Genomic DNA, 18620 nt, shown 5'->3' on the forward strand with positions numbered 1-18620 from the left:
CTAACGCAACTCAATAGGAATAAAATATAGGCCTAAATGTCATTGATCTCAAACACCGATGACTAAACCTCTGTGACAAACACATGTGATTTACCCATATACGGGTATGACATGACATCATCATTCATTTCTATGGATGTGATATGATATCATCCTGCCCTTATATTGCCATTCCCACAATTTTTTTGCATAAAACTTGATAGCGTGGATAGAGATGAGTTGTTATTTAGTTTGGAGAATATCCTGATATTTAATAGATTGAATAAACGACACTTTTATGTCAAACTCCTCAATTTCCGTGCTGGAACGACTGTATTTCCAGATTACAGCCTACAATTAAGAAAGCTCTGGATGGAATCTTAATTTGATATGTAGAAAAGGATATCTCACTCAACAAGGCGCATCTCAATACTCAATCGGTTAATAACCTATGTAATCGGGGACCTCTTCAAATCAATCATCTTAATACAGTATTCGGAATAGTGTATAGTATATCAACCATTTCAAACCATAGATACAACGGCTCTGAGGCTGAGGACATGAATAATGTGCTACTACAGTATTCACTTTTATTTATGCAAGGATGTATAGCCAGAATTTTAAATGAACTGACCATGATTAGAAACATTAAATATCCTAAACAAAATTACATGAACAATTCACATTCTAACACTCAAGCCAATTTCTGATTTTATTACTAGAGCGAATACATATTTTTATATTAAATTAATTGTAATGTGTTTTCAGAAAAACAGAGTAGCAACCAATAATATTCATTCATTCAATCAGTCATTAAATCAATCAATAAAATGTATTCAGTACACACTGTCGGCCTACATATACTTTTTAGCGCTGATATGTACATTTTATCTAGATGAAAGAGACAAAATAAAAGTATAAGAATAAATTTATGAATAACTAAATATAAGAAAAAAAATACAGCAATGGGGTAAACAATATAAAACCCTGATTAGAGTGTCCCAAAGGAAGGGGTTCTGCTGTAATAGTGAATATTGTAGCCTAAGCCAGCTACACTATTGCCTGGCCGTCCACGAAGTGTAACCACAAAAACTATCTGTGGTCATATTCAATCTGTCTCTTCATTTTCTTTGTTATTTTTCTGTCTGGTGTCGAAAGTCAAGTGCTTTTGACTGTTTTCATTTTTCCTATCCTTGGCTCAATTGTTTCAATGATATTGTTCTAGAAAAACGATAATAAACCTACACAAATGTAGGGTGAGGTGGCCGAGATGAAGTCATCTTGAAACATTACTCTGCATGTTAACCCTTGGATGGAACATGATGAACGAGACATTCCTTTGGTATGTCGACACGTAGTTTTACGTGTTGTCGTCATGGGAACATGATTGATTTGTTCCAAGTATATAGTATATTAGTATTATTACCTGTTAATATGTGAAATCGTTCATTGAACTCATAATAACCGTTTTACCTTATAATAACGTTACAACGTGGTAGTTTGGTGTGAAACATTTTTTTTTTATCGTGGTACAATCAGTACGTGATCGTAATTTCAAATGATATACTGAGTGTTGTTTATGTTTCTGCAATCTTGTTTTTTAAATAACATTACCACAACTTTGACGATGTCTGTGAACTTTATGATGGTAGAGTATTTAGGACTATTATGTAACTTTTTAGGGGTATAAATTTACAAAATACATATATTATTATACTCGATTTTTAGTGGCTGCTAGGTCTGTGGCAGTCATTCGGTGTTTTATCTAGCAGATAAAACAATCTCAATAACCCCCCTATCACATTAGAATTTGACTCCAGGGGCGGATCCAGAGATGTCCAAAAGGGGGGGGGGCGAAAGGGGTGACGAAATTTGGGCCGATGAGACAACAATGTCCTAGGGGGTCCGAAATTTTTGTGTTTTAGACGCCCGAAAATAACATTTGAGGCGTTGTGGGCTATCATTTTTTTTTCTTTTTCCTTCTTTTTTTCTCTCCCAAAAAAAAGGGGGGGGGAAAAAAGGGGGGGGGGCCGGGCCGCCCCCCCCCCAAATCCGCCCCTGGACTCAAAATATTAATACAACTGGATTTCAAATCTAATTTATTTTTATTCGTTGTAAAGTGGGCATATAAGCAACAGATAAAAGTGCTTGATATAAATAAGTACAATGAATTCCAAGAAAATGGTCTCGAGAACGGTGAGGCAATAATATTGCCATCTCGTAAATAAAGTAATAACATTAGCCTTACATTATGAAATGCACATTAAAATTTTACACAATAGCCCACTATCCTATTTAACCCGTATCCTAAATCAAATGAACTTTGCAGGGGTGTAGTTATGGTGGGCGGTGCCACCCAGCCTTGACATTTTCCACCCAGTCTAAAGCTAATTTCATGGTCCTCCACCCACCCTAATATTAACCCACTTTTCCATCCTTAAAATTTCCAATGTTATCACGCACCTACCCCAAAATCGTCCCTCACATCACGAACTAACACAATCAAATTAGATTGTGTTAGTTCGTGAAATCAAGATAGCGCGTCAAAATACGCGCTGTTGTTGTTAAGGACTTTTTGTGTGGTAAAGAATACAAAATTGCTTGACAATAAATACGCGCTCGTTTTGACGCGCTACTGTGATTTCACGTGATGTGAGCGACGAAAAGTCTATCACCCACCCTTAGTTTTCTTCAACTACGTGAACTTGCCCGGATGTTCTCGTTATACCAGGGATTATAAATTTATGACTTTTATGAAACTTTTTGATATTTTAAATATGTTTTTATGTGTGCGCCTACTTTTTCATATATTGTACCGTAATGGTTCAAAAGTTTGATGTATTTATGCTGTTGCTGTTATTAATAAAGATAATGCTGCTGCTGCTGATGATGATGATGATGATGAAGATGATGACGACGACGATTATGATGATAATGATGGAAAAATCACAGAAAAGCTTGAATAATTAGCAAAAATATAATATAAAACTGTCTGTATATATACATATATATATATATATATATGTATACATATATACTGTATATATATATATTGTATATATATACTGTATATATATATATACATATATATAGGCCTATATATTCCATCAAGTCCTTATTAAAAACACTGTATATGTACCTATGATGATTTGTATTATATTCATTCAACAGTGTTAATGGCCAACTTCCTTCAATATCATATATAAGCCTATATATATTTGAATAAAAAACATATAGGCCTAATACATAAAAACAATATGGATAATGTAGGGTAGAATGAACAAAAAACCGACGAAAGAATAATTCTACCTGCAATGGAGGTTTTGTTAATCAACATTGTTTATTCGCCACAATGAGGCCTACTCTTCAAATCGTCCTATATTTAATCAGGGAACAGTGAAATTTCACTGTTCCCTGATTTAATATAATAAATATTGAAATATAGGCCATTAATACTTTCAGGAAGTATCGGTAATCATAGGCCTAATTGAAGTCATACTAATCGGGGGTATTCAGCAGTAATTGAAACGTTTTAGTTCATACTTTTCAATTCGATTGAATGGGTATCAATGATTTATACAACAATCCCAAGCGAGCCAATAATAATAATAATATGTCGCTCTTATATAGCGCTTCATGCACAATGCCTCTAAGCGCTTCACATTACTACCCCGGTCAATAATTAAGTCGGACGGGGTGTCTATTGACATTAATAAACCATAAGTAATTACTCCGAGATTAAGAATATACGTAACGAGGTGTGTTCCCAAGTTTACGTGTCATCATATTTGCGCACGCGTACGACGGCAACATAGCCTAAGCTTTTTCCACATTATTTTTATCGTGTTTTCTGACACGTATTATAAAATATTATCTGTGATTTTCCCATATGGCCAAATAACATCAAAGATCTTATAACAACAATATAGCCTTCTCCACGATTTCTGGGTACAAATTCTGGAACAACGCACAGTGTAGGACTCCCTCCTGCAATTACAATTACTTTTGAACTTTGACATCTATGATCTACGTGTAAATTCTGAAAAACCATGGTAACAACTAGGACGATCTCTCTCTATTTTTCAGTCTATGTTTTCACGCTGTGTAAAATTCTAATTAAAATATTTAAGAACTAAACGTGTTTAGGCATAGCCTAATGTGGTTAGGATGATGTGTTTAGCATTAAATGTATTTAACATAATGAATACCTAAACACATTTAATGGTAAACACCTTAGAAACCTAAACACATTGGCTTTCAAAAAATGTGTCACCAAAAGCGAGACAAATCGCGTTTAAATCCTCTACGTTGTTTTTACAGGGTAAGTTACAGTACTTTCACCGCATAAAGTCTCTACGTGTTGGGACTAGCCATTGTGGCGAAAGGATTTGCACCAGAGGCTAACAGGTGCAAGTTTCAGAAAAATCTACCCACACTGTCAAAAGGTATACACTTGATTACCTAACAAAATTTCGATTGAGAAACAGGACTAACATGGTTCCATTTTTCTACGGTTAGAAAACCAAATATAATGGCATTACACTTTCGAGTTATATTCTGTTTGAAAAGCGAGTTGTATAACCACAATCATAAACATCATAGTTTACACCGTTTCATGAAGTTTTATGTTTGACCATGGAGTTATAAAATTATAAAATAATAACTCCATGGTTTGACATAGATCAGGGATTGGCCTAGTAGAGAGTACAGTACGTTAAACTTCCGAGGTCAGAAGGTCATTAGATGTAGCTAAAGCGTATGCCACGTCCTGGGAGAGCTTGGATAAAAACAAAATCCTTGTTAAATTTCTCCCTGACCGAAAATTTTAACCAACGGTTGAATATTGAAACCCTGGGAGTAAGTTTATTTTTTTTAAATGACTCTTGACAAAAACTGTTGTATACCTATATAGTCGATCATAATGTACATATATAGTCATGATGTGATGTCATCATGACTATATTTAGGCATCTCACACGTTTTTGGTTTTTTTTTTATGAAATTTGGTAGTCTGGACATAGTTTAAGGGAAAAATGATTTTGAGTTGTAGCTTCATCAGATGATCGCATTAACTGTTTTCTTATATCAAGTGTCAGAGATTATTCTTAAGACCAAAAAAAAAAAAACAAAAAACAAACAAACAAACAAAAACAAAACAAAATTAGTCAGCGATAGCGTGTAGCGATTGTATGGAAACCACGCTTTCTTGTAAAAGGAATTAGGCTACTTATCCCTACTTTAAAATCTTTATTAAGTTTGCTAGCACTGACATTGGTCGATGTGCCTATAATTAATGAAACATATTATTATAAACTTAAAAATAAATCGAACATTATAAATAACCTAAATTTCTCAGCTTAATCGTCGTAGATCATTACCTCTATAAAGATGTTTGGCGAACATTTTTGAAGGTATTACACGACGTAGGCCCCTGGATCAAAATGATAATCACACACCGCAAACCGCACTATAATTGAATATTGACTGCGTAACCTACTTAACTAACATCTCTGCGTCAAGGGGAAGGAAATAATTAGTTTGTGAGTAACACATTGCGAACACATTTACTACCAAAACAAACACATTTGCACTATTGCTACTTAAATAACAATCACAGTCCCCCATGGACTGCTTTGTGACCCCTCTTACGCTTCCAGCTCAACACTGTAGGTCTTTCTTCAGAAGCGTAAAAACCATTAACGTTTACACACTAAACGTGTAGATGGACCATTATTGCACAAGGTACCAACGGCTTAAACGTCTCATCCGAAAGACGGTGCGCTTGTATCACACGGAGCAGCGATGGGAGTTGAACCGGGGACCTAGAGATCTTCACCAGTGCACACATTGGTTAATACCAATTTAGCCGACTGAGATAGGCTGCTTAAGAAAATTCATCAATGGTAAAGCAGATTGATATGACAATTAATTTCCAACCTTCCATACTATGTTCACTCTATGTATGCTTTTTAAAATGAAAATGTCCTAAGCTCTTCTTGCTGCGTTCGAATTATACAGTGTTTAGCATCATTCGATTTATGTCGCCTTATGTTTATAAACTGTTATTATGAGAGAACCAATCAAATTACACTTGTATATCAATTATGTGTCGCATGCCGGTTTGGTTGGTATCGAATAACTGTGAATTGTGTTGGAAGTGTATTGAAGCACTTAAGCAAAGACTTGGGACAGATTTGGGACAGTGATGCATGGCGAAACACCAATCCTTTGGGGCCTACTTACCTCATCTCACGCTCGAATTAAGTTCACCTAGTACTGGTATATCATAATAATTCTATTGTACGCATGTTATCTTAAAAAGTTCTTCAACTTTACTGTATTTCATGAAAAATAGCCAATGCGTAAAATTTACGTGCAATTTGCCTCCAAAATATCTGCGCGCTCTCGGGATCACGCAAGAGCCAATATTATTCAGTGGAGCATTGTTACGTCATTGAGAGTTTGTTTGATGTGCGCTGAATTATTATCCATTTTAAAATTATAATCGAATGCTTTTTTTTTAGTTAGCACTATATTGTTTATATTAACACTTATGATTGAAGCCTAGATTCCGACCTCGTCGTCTTACAATCCACATAGTGCAAATAAGAATCTTGTAGGTCAATACGAATATTTAGTGAACAAAGCATGACGGAAGGTGCAGCCTATGGCAGGCTGACAGAAATAGACTAACTCCTACTGTAGCTGAGAAAATACACCTATTCGACGACAGCTAAAATAATAACCGGCGTTAGTCTGAAACTTTTAAAACAACATTCTGAACTAAAGTTCATATTTTGATGCTAGTAGATCTAAAAAGATGATTTTTTCTCCGTCTTCATATTTTCTAGGCCTAAATGTATTTTTCTGCAGGCCCCAAGGTGGATCCTCTAATATCGGAGTAAAACTGTAAGCTATTATAGGTCCCCATTACGACGAGTGATTGCATAACAGGGTATAACTGGGTTCTCGGGGTGGGGTTGTTTTTTTTTTAAACAAAAATCCCAAAAATAAAGGGGGGGTCCAGGGGTCTCCGGGAAAATGTTGATCCCTACACTGTAAAAACGCAATGCTGTCCTGTCTTTAAATGTCAAATACCATAAGCACATTTAATGTCAGAAACCTTAACACATTAGCTTTGAAACGTGTCGCCAAAAACGGGAGAACATTGCGTGGAGCTTTGTGCTTAAATGCTCCACGCTGTTTTTAAAGTAAAGATGTCGGGAAATGAGGTTTCCCGACCTTTGAGGTGTCTTTTAATGACTTTTAATTCCTTCAAAATTCAAGGTTTTCTCTTGAAAACGGTCAGGTAAACTTTCACATTCTTATTACAGTAAATATTAGTAGGACTATTATTTGTGCATACACAGATAGGCCTACATTTAAAAAAAAACAAAAAAAAAAACGAGTCGTTGGATATGTATTTTTTCCATGAATCGATGAACCCCAAATAGAACGGGAGGGGGGGGGGGGGGGGGGGTGTCGAGGGTCCTTCCCCGGGAAAACTTTGATTCCTAGATGGCGAAAATGAGCTTTCCCGACTTTTAATTTTCCCATTGTAACAAAAAAAACCTCTGACCCTCTCAGATCCGCCAATACATAAAACTCATGACAACCCTCATAATTATAAACTTCCATCCTTCGAAATACTCAAGCTCTCAATCATTGCCTTCTATTAATTTTTAATTCAAAGCTAAATTCAAAGCTAATCACGCACATAGTTATGCTATTATAAGACACTCCCGTCTGCGAGTTGACACGTACCCACACCTTCGTATAAATGTCACCATTATCGAGCAGGCTTGTGAATCAAAACCCAGAAATTTCAGGGCAATAAAGAGCATTTAGGAAAGACACGTGTCAGTCGATGTGCGCAGTAGTCCGACGCTTAGGTATTTCGTAGCCTATACATATGTCAGTAGGCCTACGATGGGTAGGGCCCTGTCGGTGTGCAGTAGGCCGACGCTAGGTATGTCGTAGCCTACATATATGTCAGTACGATTGGTAGGGGCTGTCGGTGTGCAGTAGGGGTAAGCTGCACTAGACCAGTTCAAGGCGCCTAGCAGCTGTACACTTGAAGAAGACGTGTCCACGTGTGTTTCGAAACATAGAATATAATATAGTGTAACAGTAATGAAACTCAAAAAGATGTTGACTTTAGAAACACTAAAATTTATTGGGCGAATGCTCGGCTACTCCTGTAGTCTTTGTCAACGCTTGACATAAAATGTCAATTTTTATGTCCTGCATTGACAACTACAGGAGTAGCCGAAACATTCGGCCAATAATGTTTTAGTGTTTTCTTCTGCCAATCCTATATGATACAGATTGATCACATTTAAATAAACGATTCAGTTAGAAATTCAACATTTGTTGTGTCAACTTCTTCTTTTACAGCCTATCAAGAGGGTATCGTTGGGTTCAATATTTCGTTTTATAGGCTGTAGGCTGTTTTCGAGAAATCTCTTTGATACGGAGTTTTCAAGATAAAAAACAAAAAACAAAAACAAAAAACGTTAACGTCATAAATGTTTACACAACCCCTTTCACTACCGTATATCCAGTGGCGTATCTAGGGGAGTGCGCTAGGGGGGTCACATTCAGCTCATACATCATATAGTCAAGGATATTTTACGCACGATTAACGATAATGATAATGACGTATTCGTTGTCGTTATGTTTCGGAATCTTCTTACTAAAACCTTCTCTACTTCTTATCATCGTTCATACCTGGTTCATACAAGTCAAGTCCTTGCATACGCAAAGCTCATTCGTCTGTATGGCCATCTCACGGTGGAATTTAGGCCTATCTATCATATTCTTGTTGTTGACTTCTAAACAAAATTTCATATTATTGTTTAAGCAGGGGCGGATCCAGAAATGTCCAAAAAAAGGGGGGGGGGGCGAAAGTTGGGCCGATTGAGACAACACTGTCGTAGGGGTCCGGGGCATGATGCCCCCGCGAAATTGCTCTGTTCTAGACGCCCGAACATAACATTTGAGGCATTCTGGGCTATCATTTTTTTCTTTTTTTTACCTCCCAAAAGGGGGGCCGGGGCCGGGCCAACCCCCCTGGTTTAAGTGTGCACCTAGGTGCTTATTTTATCTGCTTTTCTTTCTCATTTAATATTTAATTTTACTCTGTATTTTTCTTTTTTTGACTTTTCGTCTTGTGAGAAGAAATGGTTATAATAGTTTTTTTTTAAAGACTTGAACTAGTTTGAACACTATCTTATTGTTGGCGGTAATCCCAATGATTATGGAACAAAAACAGATCTTTTAGATCTCCAGGTGGGATCACACCAGGTGTTTGAATCCGAAACGAACCTCATGATTACCGCTGCTATGCTAAGGCCATGCGATCAGGGCCTTCACTTTATATTGTCAATAAAGACGCACCCGAGCAATATTCATAACCGCCAAATGTTGACCTGCCTGAAAAATATACATTGTGTAAATTCACTCACAAAAATCGCACTGTACTTATTGGTTAAAATAATATACTACATAGTGTGCACGGTTGTGAATAAAGCAGAGCGTTTTATTCTTTTAATTACAATATTTGTTGATTTTAAAATTGTTTTTCTTTATCTTAATTTTTTGTTTTCGTGTTGTTAATTTGATCAAGGAGGTATTAAATAATAAATATTATTTAAAACTTTTGATGATCCCATGTGTTCCGTTCATCGTGTTAAAACAGCCAACGTGTGCTGTCAGTAGTGGAGTGGAGAACAACCGTTATGTTTAACTACAGCTGGTCTCACATAGCGTCTAATTACTTAATCGTCTCCAACATGGAAGACGACTTTCCCAGAGTCCTTCTCACCACGAATGATATGTTGCCATAGTTCCATCGTTTTTTAAGCAGACAATTGCATGAAGTATATTTCATGTAATTTTCAAAGTTAGCAGGAAAAAGAAGCTTGTAGTAAATTGATTCTTTGAAATCTTTCTAGATTTCGGTCGAGTTGACATTTATAACCATTGGAGATCGTTAATCATAATTGATGTGTCACGTCACTGAGAATATGCAGTACATCTAGAGGATTTGATTTAGGTATATCGTGAGCATTTTGTTTGTAATTCGAATATAAATTATGAATATTGATTAATGTGTTACTAGCACTTTATTCGTGTTTGATTGTTCTAATGAATCTCAACGGTTCACAAAATATGTTAGTCATGCGAACTCGATGATTTAACAGAGGCGTATGTGGGTGGTGGTGTGGTAGGTGATGTGTGATGCAGAAATAGAGACCACATTTTATAAAAAGTAGGAATTTTGTTATAAATATGGATAGTAAGGAACAAGATTCGATACATCGTTGGTTTAAACTATGCCTATTCATTTCCAGGCCTTTTGAACCACATTCCACTGTACACGGTGAATATCTACATACAATATAAACCATTAGTACTATTTTTTTGATAAATATTTTCATAGTTTGATTTGGTTTTTACATCCTGAGTTATAAAACTTCCATAATATGTAGGCATGACATTTTGTGTTCCACTAAGCAACACAAGCAAACAAGGCAATACACATGAATGGGATAAAATTGTCATTTATTAAAAATGGTGAATAAATGACGAACATACAGAATACAAAATACAGAACTTTTTGGTCTTGTGAAAGTAAAAATACAGTAATTACTTCGTTGTTGGCAAACCATATACAAGAATACTACAAAAAACATTACGAAATTTAAAAAGGGGCACAGTATTCGAAAAAACAACAAAATGTACCATACATTAGGTTAGATCCTGTAATCATTACAAATATTACGTAAACTAGTAAATACAGTAATCTCACAAAATATGTCTGTCTCTTATACACATCTTCGTCTTACAACTGGACACTGTAACGAAAGCAAGCGAGAAAGTGAGACAGAATGAGGGCGCGAATTCTGCTACTCCCTTGTCCCACTCATTAGATGCTTGACGGCTTCTGTATAGTCGGCTGAAACCAGCCGTTACGGAGGTCACCTGGCGATACAAATGACTTTGTCTCTTATGTTTGGTGTTTAGTAATAATCTGTGATATCCTTTAAGACTAATCTTTTTATAGAATGTTATAATGGATCTTATGTACTTAAATATTTCTATGAATAAAACCCAGGAAAAAAATTCATTTATTGTTAAATAATTGATATAATAAATCTGAATCTGAACAAAATATACTTTCAGTAACATAGTTTCAGAAACAAGGTTCATATGGCAAACTATCCGTACATTTTCGGAAACGTCAAAATATGTCTAATTAAAAAAAAACAAAAAACGCAATTCCAGACATTCCACGTGACATGCACAGTGTGGCTATATTTGCATATTCAGTTCGACTTATTTGCATATACAGTTGATGTGCAATAAGTAACTGTTACCGTCGTTAACGGGGAAGTTAAATGGGGGGAGGGGGTAAGGAGGGAGAACGGAAGACGGAAGAGAGGGGAAGGGAAGATATGCCTATCCACTTTAAGTGAGCAATAATAATCAAAAACTGAAAGGCCTATTTGACATACACAAAAAATTAATCCAATTTTCTCTAAAGTTATATTGATTGAAAACTCTTGTGGTCAATGTTGTCAAATATGATATATCGTTGTAGCTGTATAATTATTAAACGGGAGAAAAGGGAAACAGATAACTGTAATTGCATCCTACATACATTTCTCTTGATTGACTTGGTATGTGATGAATGATGGAGTTATAACTGCAAGTGACAATCACATTGGGAATATGTCGCGACGCATCGTCTGCGCAAGCATTGCGCCATCATTCATGTCGAACACAGTTGGTTGTTATACTATTATCAACGGAAACCATGAAACGTTTTGCTTTTTTTTACTACGCTAGTTATTAATTATAAGCAATGTATAATAAATCATTAATCAAAATATAAAATTATGATTAATAATTATCTATATGTAACCCCAATGAATACGGGAACCAGTATACACAGAGCCCTCTTCCATTAAAGTAATTATTTAACTGTTTTTCTCATTAAGAGTGATAATTAAGTGACCACCACCAAGGTCCCATGGACCTGTAGCCACATTCCTTACTTACTTTTCACATCTGCAGCGCATCGATAAGAACTCTATTCAATTTCCATCGTTTATTAATTCGAATTTTATATTTAATCCGACCTCTACGACTGGCTCTTTTTAGGTAAGATTTGTATTTTAATTATTGTTTTACTTTTAGTTTAATTAAACGTATTTTAATGTTATTATTAGACGAAACGGATTAGTATAGATGTATAATACTATAGTGTGTTTTAGTTATACATTTAGTAGCCCCTTGTTTAGGCCAAAGGCCAAGCGAAGGAATGTTGAAGGACGTTTTAGGCAAAACACATTTATACTGTGCATAGGCTACTGTAAGCAGTGGGACAGTGACCCAGGCTATACGAATACCAGTGAATAGTTGTACTGTATTGCGATTTAACTTTACATTTTATAATTCCGTTTTAATTGTTATATCCATGATGGACTATCGTCCTATTTTGATATTTTAATATTATTACTATCGTTTTAATAATTGTAGGCCTATATGATTATCACTTCGAAATATATCTTTACTATAAGATAAGCTAAATAAATACTTCGATTAATAAAGAAGTGATATTGTTATTATGAAGTCTTGTATCACGCTATGCTGATAACCAATGTTGAATTGTTAAGTTTAATCATAATTCTATTTTCTATATGGTTTAATTAATTTACCGCTAAATTTTAAAGCCATATTCGTTGTTTGTAATTATTAGTATTAGTATTTTAGTCGTTATTACCGTATTATTATTATTATTATTATTATTATTATTATTATTATTATTATTATTATTATTATTATTATTATTTGCTGTTTACTATTTTTCTATTATACCACTAGACATGTTATTTTATAAAACTAAATTTATTTAGTCTGGTGTGATTGATATTCCTCAATCAAGTAATACATAATCCAGGGTGATACCTATGTTTGCAATTAGAGCCTATGTTAGCGCTTTTATGGTGTCGCATTCGCCGGGCCGACTGAATGGATTTATGACGTCACGGTATCTTGTAATAGGCCTACAGTAGTACCGTACGCTATGATAGGACTTATCTAACTTAAAATGTTAATAGATATAAGATAGCAAACATTTAATTATACGAATATTCCAAGGAATATTTAGGCTAAGTAAAGTATATTGAAGTGACGGAACATAGATTTCTAGATTGGTGATTAAATAAATTTCCGGAGTAAATATAAATTTATTTGGAGACCATTTATTCATTTGATTGAACAAGAAGGGCTACATATAGGTATAGCTATGATGATCTGTGCATAGAAGTCGATGACTAATATTATTTGCATATATATGCGCACAAGCAGATGCAAAACCACCTCATGTCTCACAATCTATGGTTTTCGGTTCAATAAACAATATTAATATCTACCATTTATAATGCAACTCAAAAAACTTTCAGATGGTGACTAGAGAGCGCTATTGCAGCACAGTATAGTGCTCAGTAAATTATAAATACATGGATGTATGCTTTCTAGTCTTTTCTCTGAACACAAAAATCACATTCAAATTAAAAAAAAATCAAATATGTATTCATGTGGAACATAAAAGAAAGCTATGTATTCTACTAATTTATTAAGTTGTTAATTAATATCCACCTCGTTTTTTGTCGCTCATGTTTAGGCAACGTGTGGACTACTCTATGATAATTTATGGGAGGGGCTAAGACGTCTGACTGGGGGCCCTAAGTATTTATGGGTGTAACTATAGGGCGCAGCGTTATCTGAGGGGCCGAAGGCCCGAGTAGGGTGTGGGTTTGAGGGTGGTGTCGAAGCGATTGCTGTGACAGATTTGACTTGCCGTACGCAGTACATTACTGGGATGGGAAAACTAGGCCTTTTTTTGGTCCGTCTGCCGACGAGCTTTGGCCGATGCAGGCCCGTAGCCAGGTCATTTCAAGGGGGGGTTCTCTGGGCGTGGGATCCAGGGGCCTGCCTAAGGGCCACGGTGAGGTCGGGGCAGTTTTTTGTGTTTAATAGGTCTATATAATGTTATAAAAGCAGTTATGTTTTGAAAAAGATATATGTAATAAAAAGGTGGTAATATAATATAATTAGAAAATATTTTCTGAGAATTGGCATGTTTACGGTAAATCACACCGAAAAACATTTAAAAAAAAACCGTCATCGCATAATCAATATCAATATACTCATTTATTATTATATAAAAAAAAGGCTATTCTTCTTCTTCCTCTTCTTCCTCTTCCTATACTTCTTGTGCTACTACTTCTTATTTACTCTCATTTTGTACACTGAAAATAATAGTAGGCCTACTATTTTACTACATATATTCTACAAATTTACAAATATTGTCATTACTACTGACAGGGCCATCGTTAAATGAAGTCAGAGTAAAAAATATATTATCATATTCAATACGTCATCTAACATCATGGGAACCTAAACTTTAATTTTAAGTTCTTAATTGTTCCAAAGGTTGTGGGCACCACTTGCAAGGTGTTATGGCGCACTGTTGCTGACGCAACCTTTGGGCCGTTTGTACCAATTAAATAAATGAAATGAAATAATTACAATTATTTGTATTATTTTAAGACTTTAACATAATACATACTGATTAATAATAGCTGAGATTTGATGCACATTTCAGAATTAATGATCGTTTTTAGTGTATCTTACTGAATATTTATTGTCTACCAAATGAAATATGAATTATATATGAATCTTTAAAAATACAATTTATACAATATTAATCTTGTTTTTATATAGATAAACGTTAAATAAATTCTATCTTTCATAAACAAAAAAACGAAATTCAGCGCGTCTATTTTCATCTTCGAATCTCAGGACTTTCGACGGTAAAGCTGGCATGCCTGCCTAGGTTTCAGGCCAACCAATAATAATAAACAAAATGTATTTTTTTTTTTAAATATAGGCCTATGGCGCATCCTGTACAATGCACTTTAAATTTTACAACAAAAGCCTAGGCCTAGTAGTACGTCCTACTCTACTTAGGCCTAGGCCTACACTAGCTTGTTGTCATCGGGGTATAATTCTGTCTCTAAATGAACGAGGAGCGAACCAAGCTAGTCAACATCTAGGCTAAGCTAAATTGATTTTGTAATCAGTAACCCACTAAAAATTAAAAAACTCCGATTGACGCACTCCGTTCTGTTGTGTGTGTCTGCTGTTGAAAACAAACTTCCTAGCCTAATTTTGTGACTGGCTAGATGACTGAGATAGACCATGTTCATTTATTAAAAATATTTTGTTTGGGATGGAAAAAAGGAGATTCAATTTCCCAAAAATGCTCCATCAGCACATAGTTTAGCGTGCGCTATGGACAGTGTGGCTATGGAATTTACTAACCACACAATCCACAATCAGGTGATTAAGTCGCAAAACTTTATCTGCATTTGGTGGATTACGTCGCAAAACTTTAGCTTCGTTTGGTGGCACCATTTACTCATAGGTAGACGGCGACCGGTTTCGTTACCGGTTGGTACATTTCTTACAAACATTCAGCCAAAGGCCAGTGAAAGTTGAGACGGCAGCCGGGTTTTTATCGATGTTTGCCATCCTCCTGTGAGCCATCGTAAAGTCATGGTTTGCTGGAGTTGTGTTCAATTTTAATCTCCGAACTTCTAAAGCTGAGATATTCTATGTATCAATTGCTACAATTTAAAAACGGATGACCAAATAATGAATTAGGTGCTAAATTTTGATTTTTAATGCTGGGTAGGGCCTAAGTTAAAAACAGACATTCTGTCCGAGTGGGAGGACTCATTCAAAAATTCTAGGGGGTTCGCTAGAAAAGGGGGGTTCGCCCGAACCATAACCCCCCCCCCCTGGCTACGGGCCAGCGATGGGAGGGAGTGGTGCTTGACCAGACCGATGGGGAATTATCCCCTTGTCTTCCCCCCCCCCACCCTGGCGCCGCCCCTGTGTTTAGGCTAGGCGTATAGACTAGCAACTAATGATCCACATAATATAATACTGTAATTATAATTAGATATTGTTTTTGTTATTTTTCAGATATCAGGGTATTTTTCATCCGTTGGAGCCACGAATGACGAAGCCAATACTGACTGCAATCATTCTCGTCATCTGGGTTTTCGCTATTTTGATATGCTTACCGACGCCGCTATTCACGCATACAATTTCAAGTACTGACTGTAGTCGAGACAACAAGGTCATCACGTATTGCGCAGAATTCTGGACCGATAAAAATATCGCCCTCATCTATATAACATGTATTACTGTACTGATGTATATCCTGCCAATGACAATCATGTCGTTTGTTTACGTGCGTATTGGGATACAGTTGTGGTATCACAGAGCGCCTCCTGGGCACGTGACAACAGAGCGCCAACAAGAAATTACGAATGTCCGAAAACAGAAGACCATACCGATGTTGATTACCGTTGTGCTGGCTTTTGGTATTTGCTGGGGCCCATACTACGTGTATAATCTTATGCAACATATTACTCACCACTACGGGATAGAGGGTGAGTTTTTTTCCGGTGAGCTGACTGCGTTTTACGTCGTGGAGAGTATTGCGATGATGAACAGTGTTATCAGCACGTTTATCTTCTTCATTTTGAACCCAGCATTCAGGAAGGAATTGCTGGTAATCTGTAAGAGAATGAGGCGTTACCGTGTGGGATGCCCACGTTTGCTGCGTCTTAGTACGAGAGAACTGTCCTTTCATACATTTACACCAAAAACAAACAGCACTAACATACCGCCGATAGATCGAAACGGATACATGCCAATGAGAAAGGCTGCCGAATCGAGTGAAAGCAAAGTGTAGGATCCAAACTGTGAAGCCGGGCTGTCACTGCACTGTACGAAGTTACGACTGTCGCACGACGAATCCATCTCTTAAGCCCCTATCGCACTGGACTTAATTTGGTCAAATTAACCGAGTCACTGGCTAAATTGACCAAAAAAAATCTAATCCGAACGTCGGTTACAATTCCCTCAGGGTTAAATTAACCAAGCCGAATGGTTAAATTTACCGACCTCAGCCTGCCATGTGAAACTTACCACGGTCTCGGTTAAACTAACCACGCTGGTCAAGAAGTCCAATCCGAACGTGCAACACGGTTAAAACTTCTTCCATGTTGACACCGCTCGAACAAAACCGGAAGTTGAAGTCACAAACTAGCGCCCTCAATAATATTTTTTTATACACACGGTTAAATCTTGTTAAAACTAACCGCGTGAATAATCCAAGTGCGAACAATGGTGAAATGTACCCATGACTTTGGTTAAAGTTACCCTAGTTAAATTTACCATTTTTTAAATCCAGTGCGAACAAGGCTTTACTCCCTCCCTGTGAGCGCTAGGCGGCGCGATGCCGTTTGCTGATTTTCTATGGCAGTCTGAACGGATTGTCACTAAAACCTAAAACGATCCGTTGCGTGCGCGTCGTTGGGTTGCGTTCTACATAGAATCGCATCGGCCGACGACCGGCACTGCCCGGCTTTTTAAATAAAACTAATAATAGCCTAGTAGATGGATTTATATAGCGCAAATAGGACCAATGTCAAAGTTCCCCTTGCCTGTTTACCATTTAGGCCTACATGCACGTCTGTTTCGTTTCGCATTGGTATACAGTACTTTATAATAAAATTATAATAATATAAAATCATCAACTGCTTGATTATGTAACCGGCTGGACTGGTTGCGATCCATGATGATGATTAGTATAAAATGGACAGAAATATCGAGCAAGTCGATGGAAAGTTAAGAATTGCGAATAAATGAAAAGAGGCATATCTATGTATATACTGTAGCCAACAATTATAGTATTGGTTATGTTTATAATAGAAAATAATTATATTATTAATCTTTCTTAAATACAGCATTGTTTATAATAGAAAATAATTATATTAAACGTTCTTATAGGCCTACATAATACATCGTCATCATCATCGTCACTATAATCATCATCATCATCATCACGTAATTTTAATCTTTGTTTGTGTTTTGTTCAAAATGATGTGGCCAAGTAATCCTCATCTCGATTCTAAGAATATTAGTCTTGTAGAAACAGAATTATAGATACAAGTAATTGCCTGTCTCTTATACACATCTAGATGTGTATAAGAGACAGGGCCAACCAATAATAATAAACCCTAGATACTGAACGAATGAAAACGGTGTAACCTACTTAACAACCAACCTTCCGGTGTTCTTGCGTAATCCATTCTGGGAAACTACTACATTTATGCAAACAGGAAAGTCAGGTTAAAAGACACTTTTCAATATGCCGCCATGTTCCGATCAGTGTCGACTGCTCAGTTTGAGCATGCACACAACTAATTAAGTTTGCATAAGATTAAAGCATCGCTGTTGCGTCAAATAGTGTCTTTTTGCGTCATCGACTCCCATATTTTACTTCAACTCGCGTGCTGTGGCATGGTGCTGCGTTTACGTCCTTGCGTTGTGTTGCGTCCTATGTGTGAACGAAGTCTATTAATCTCAACAGATGTTGATTAATCTTTTGATAATAGTTACCGCACTTATTTCAGATATACCTGATCAAAGAATGGAAAAAATCACCCAAATTCTTATCCATTAGTGTCTCTTGAGTCAAGACAATGTTT

At 36.2% G+C, this 18620-nt stretch overlaps 1 protein-coding gene across 1 annotated transcript in view; it reads left to right on the forward strand.

Annotated features, from left to right (window-relative positions):
• LOC117124557 (prokineticin receptor 2-like) overlaps positions 1-18037 on the forward strand; it is a 28835-nt gene extending 10798 nt beyond the window's left edge. Inside the window, exon 2 of the mRNA XM_033270868.1 lies at positions 16042-18037. Coding sequence (XP_033126759.1) covers positions 16042-16819 — 778 coding nt within the window. The 3' untranslated portion in view covers positions 16820-18037. The remainder of the gene's footprint in view (positions 1-16041) is intronic.
• Positions 18038-18620: the final 583 nt, after the last annotated feature.

The sequence above is a fragment of the Anneissia japonica genome, unplaced genomic scaffold, assembly GCF_011630105.1.
Source record: "Anneissia japonica isolate Jap-2015-1 unplaced genomic scaffold, ASM1163010v1 scaffold288250_len396842_cov205, whole genome shotgun sequence".
In the NCBI taxonomy this organism is placed as follows: domain Eukaryota; kingdom Metazoa; phylum Echinodermata; class Crinoidea; order Comatulida; family Comatulidae; genus Anneissia; species Anneissia japonica.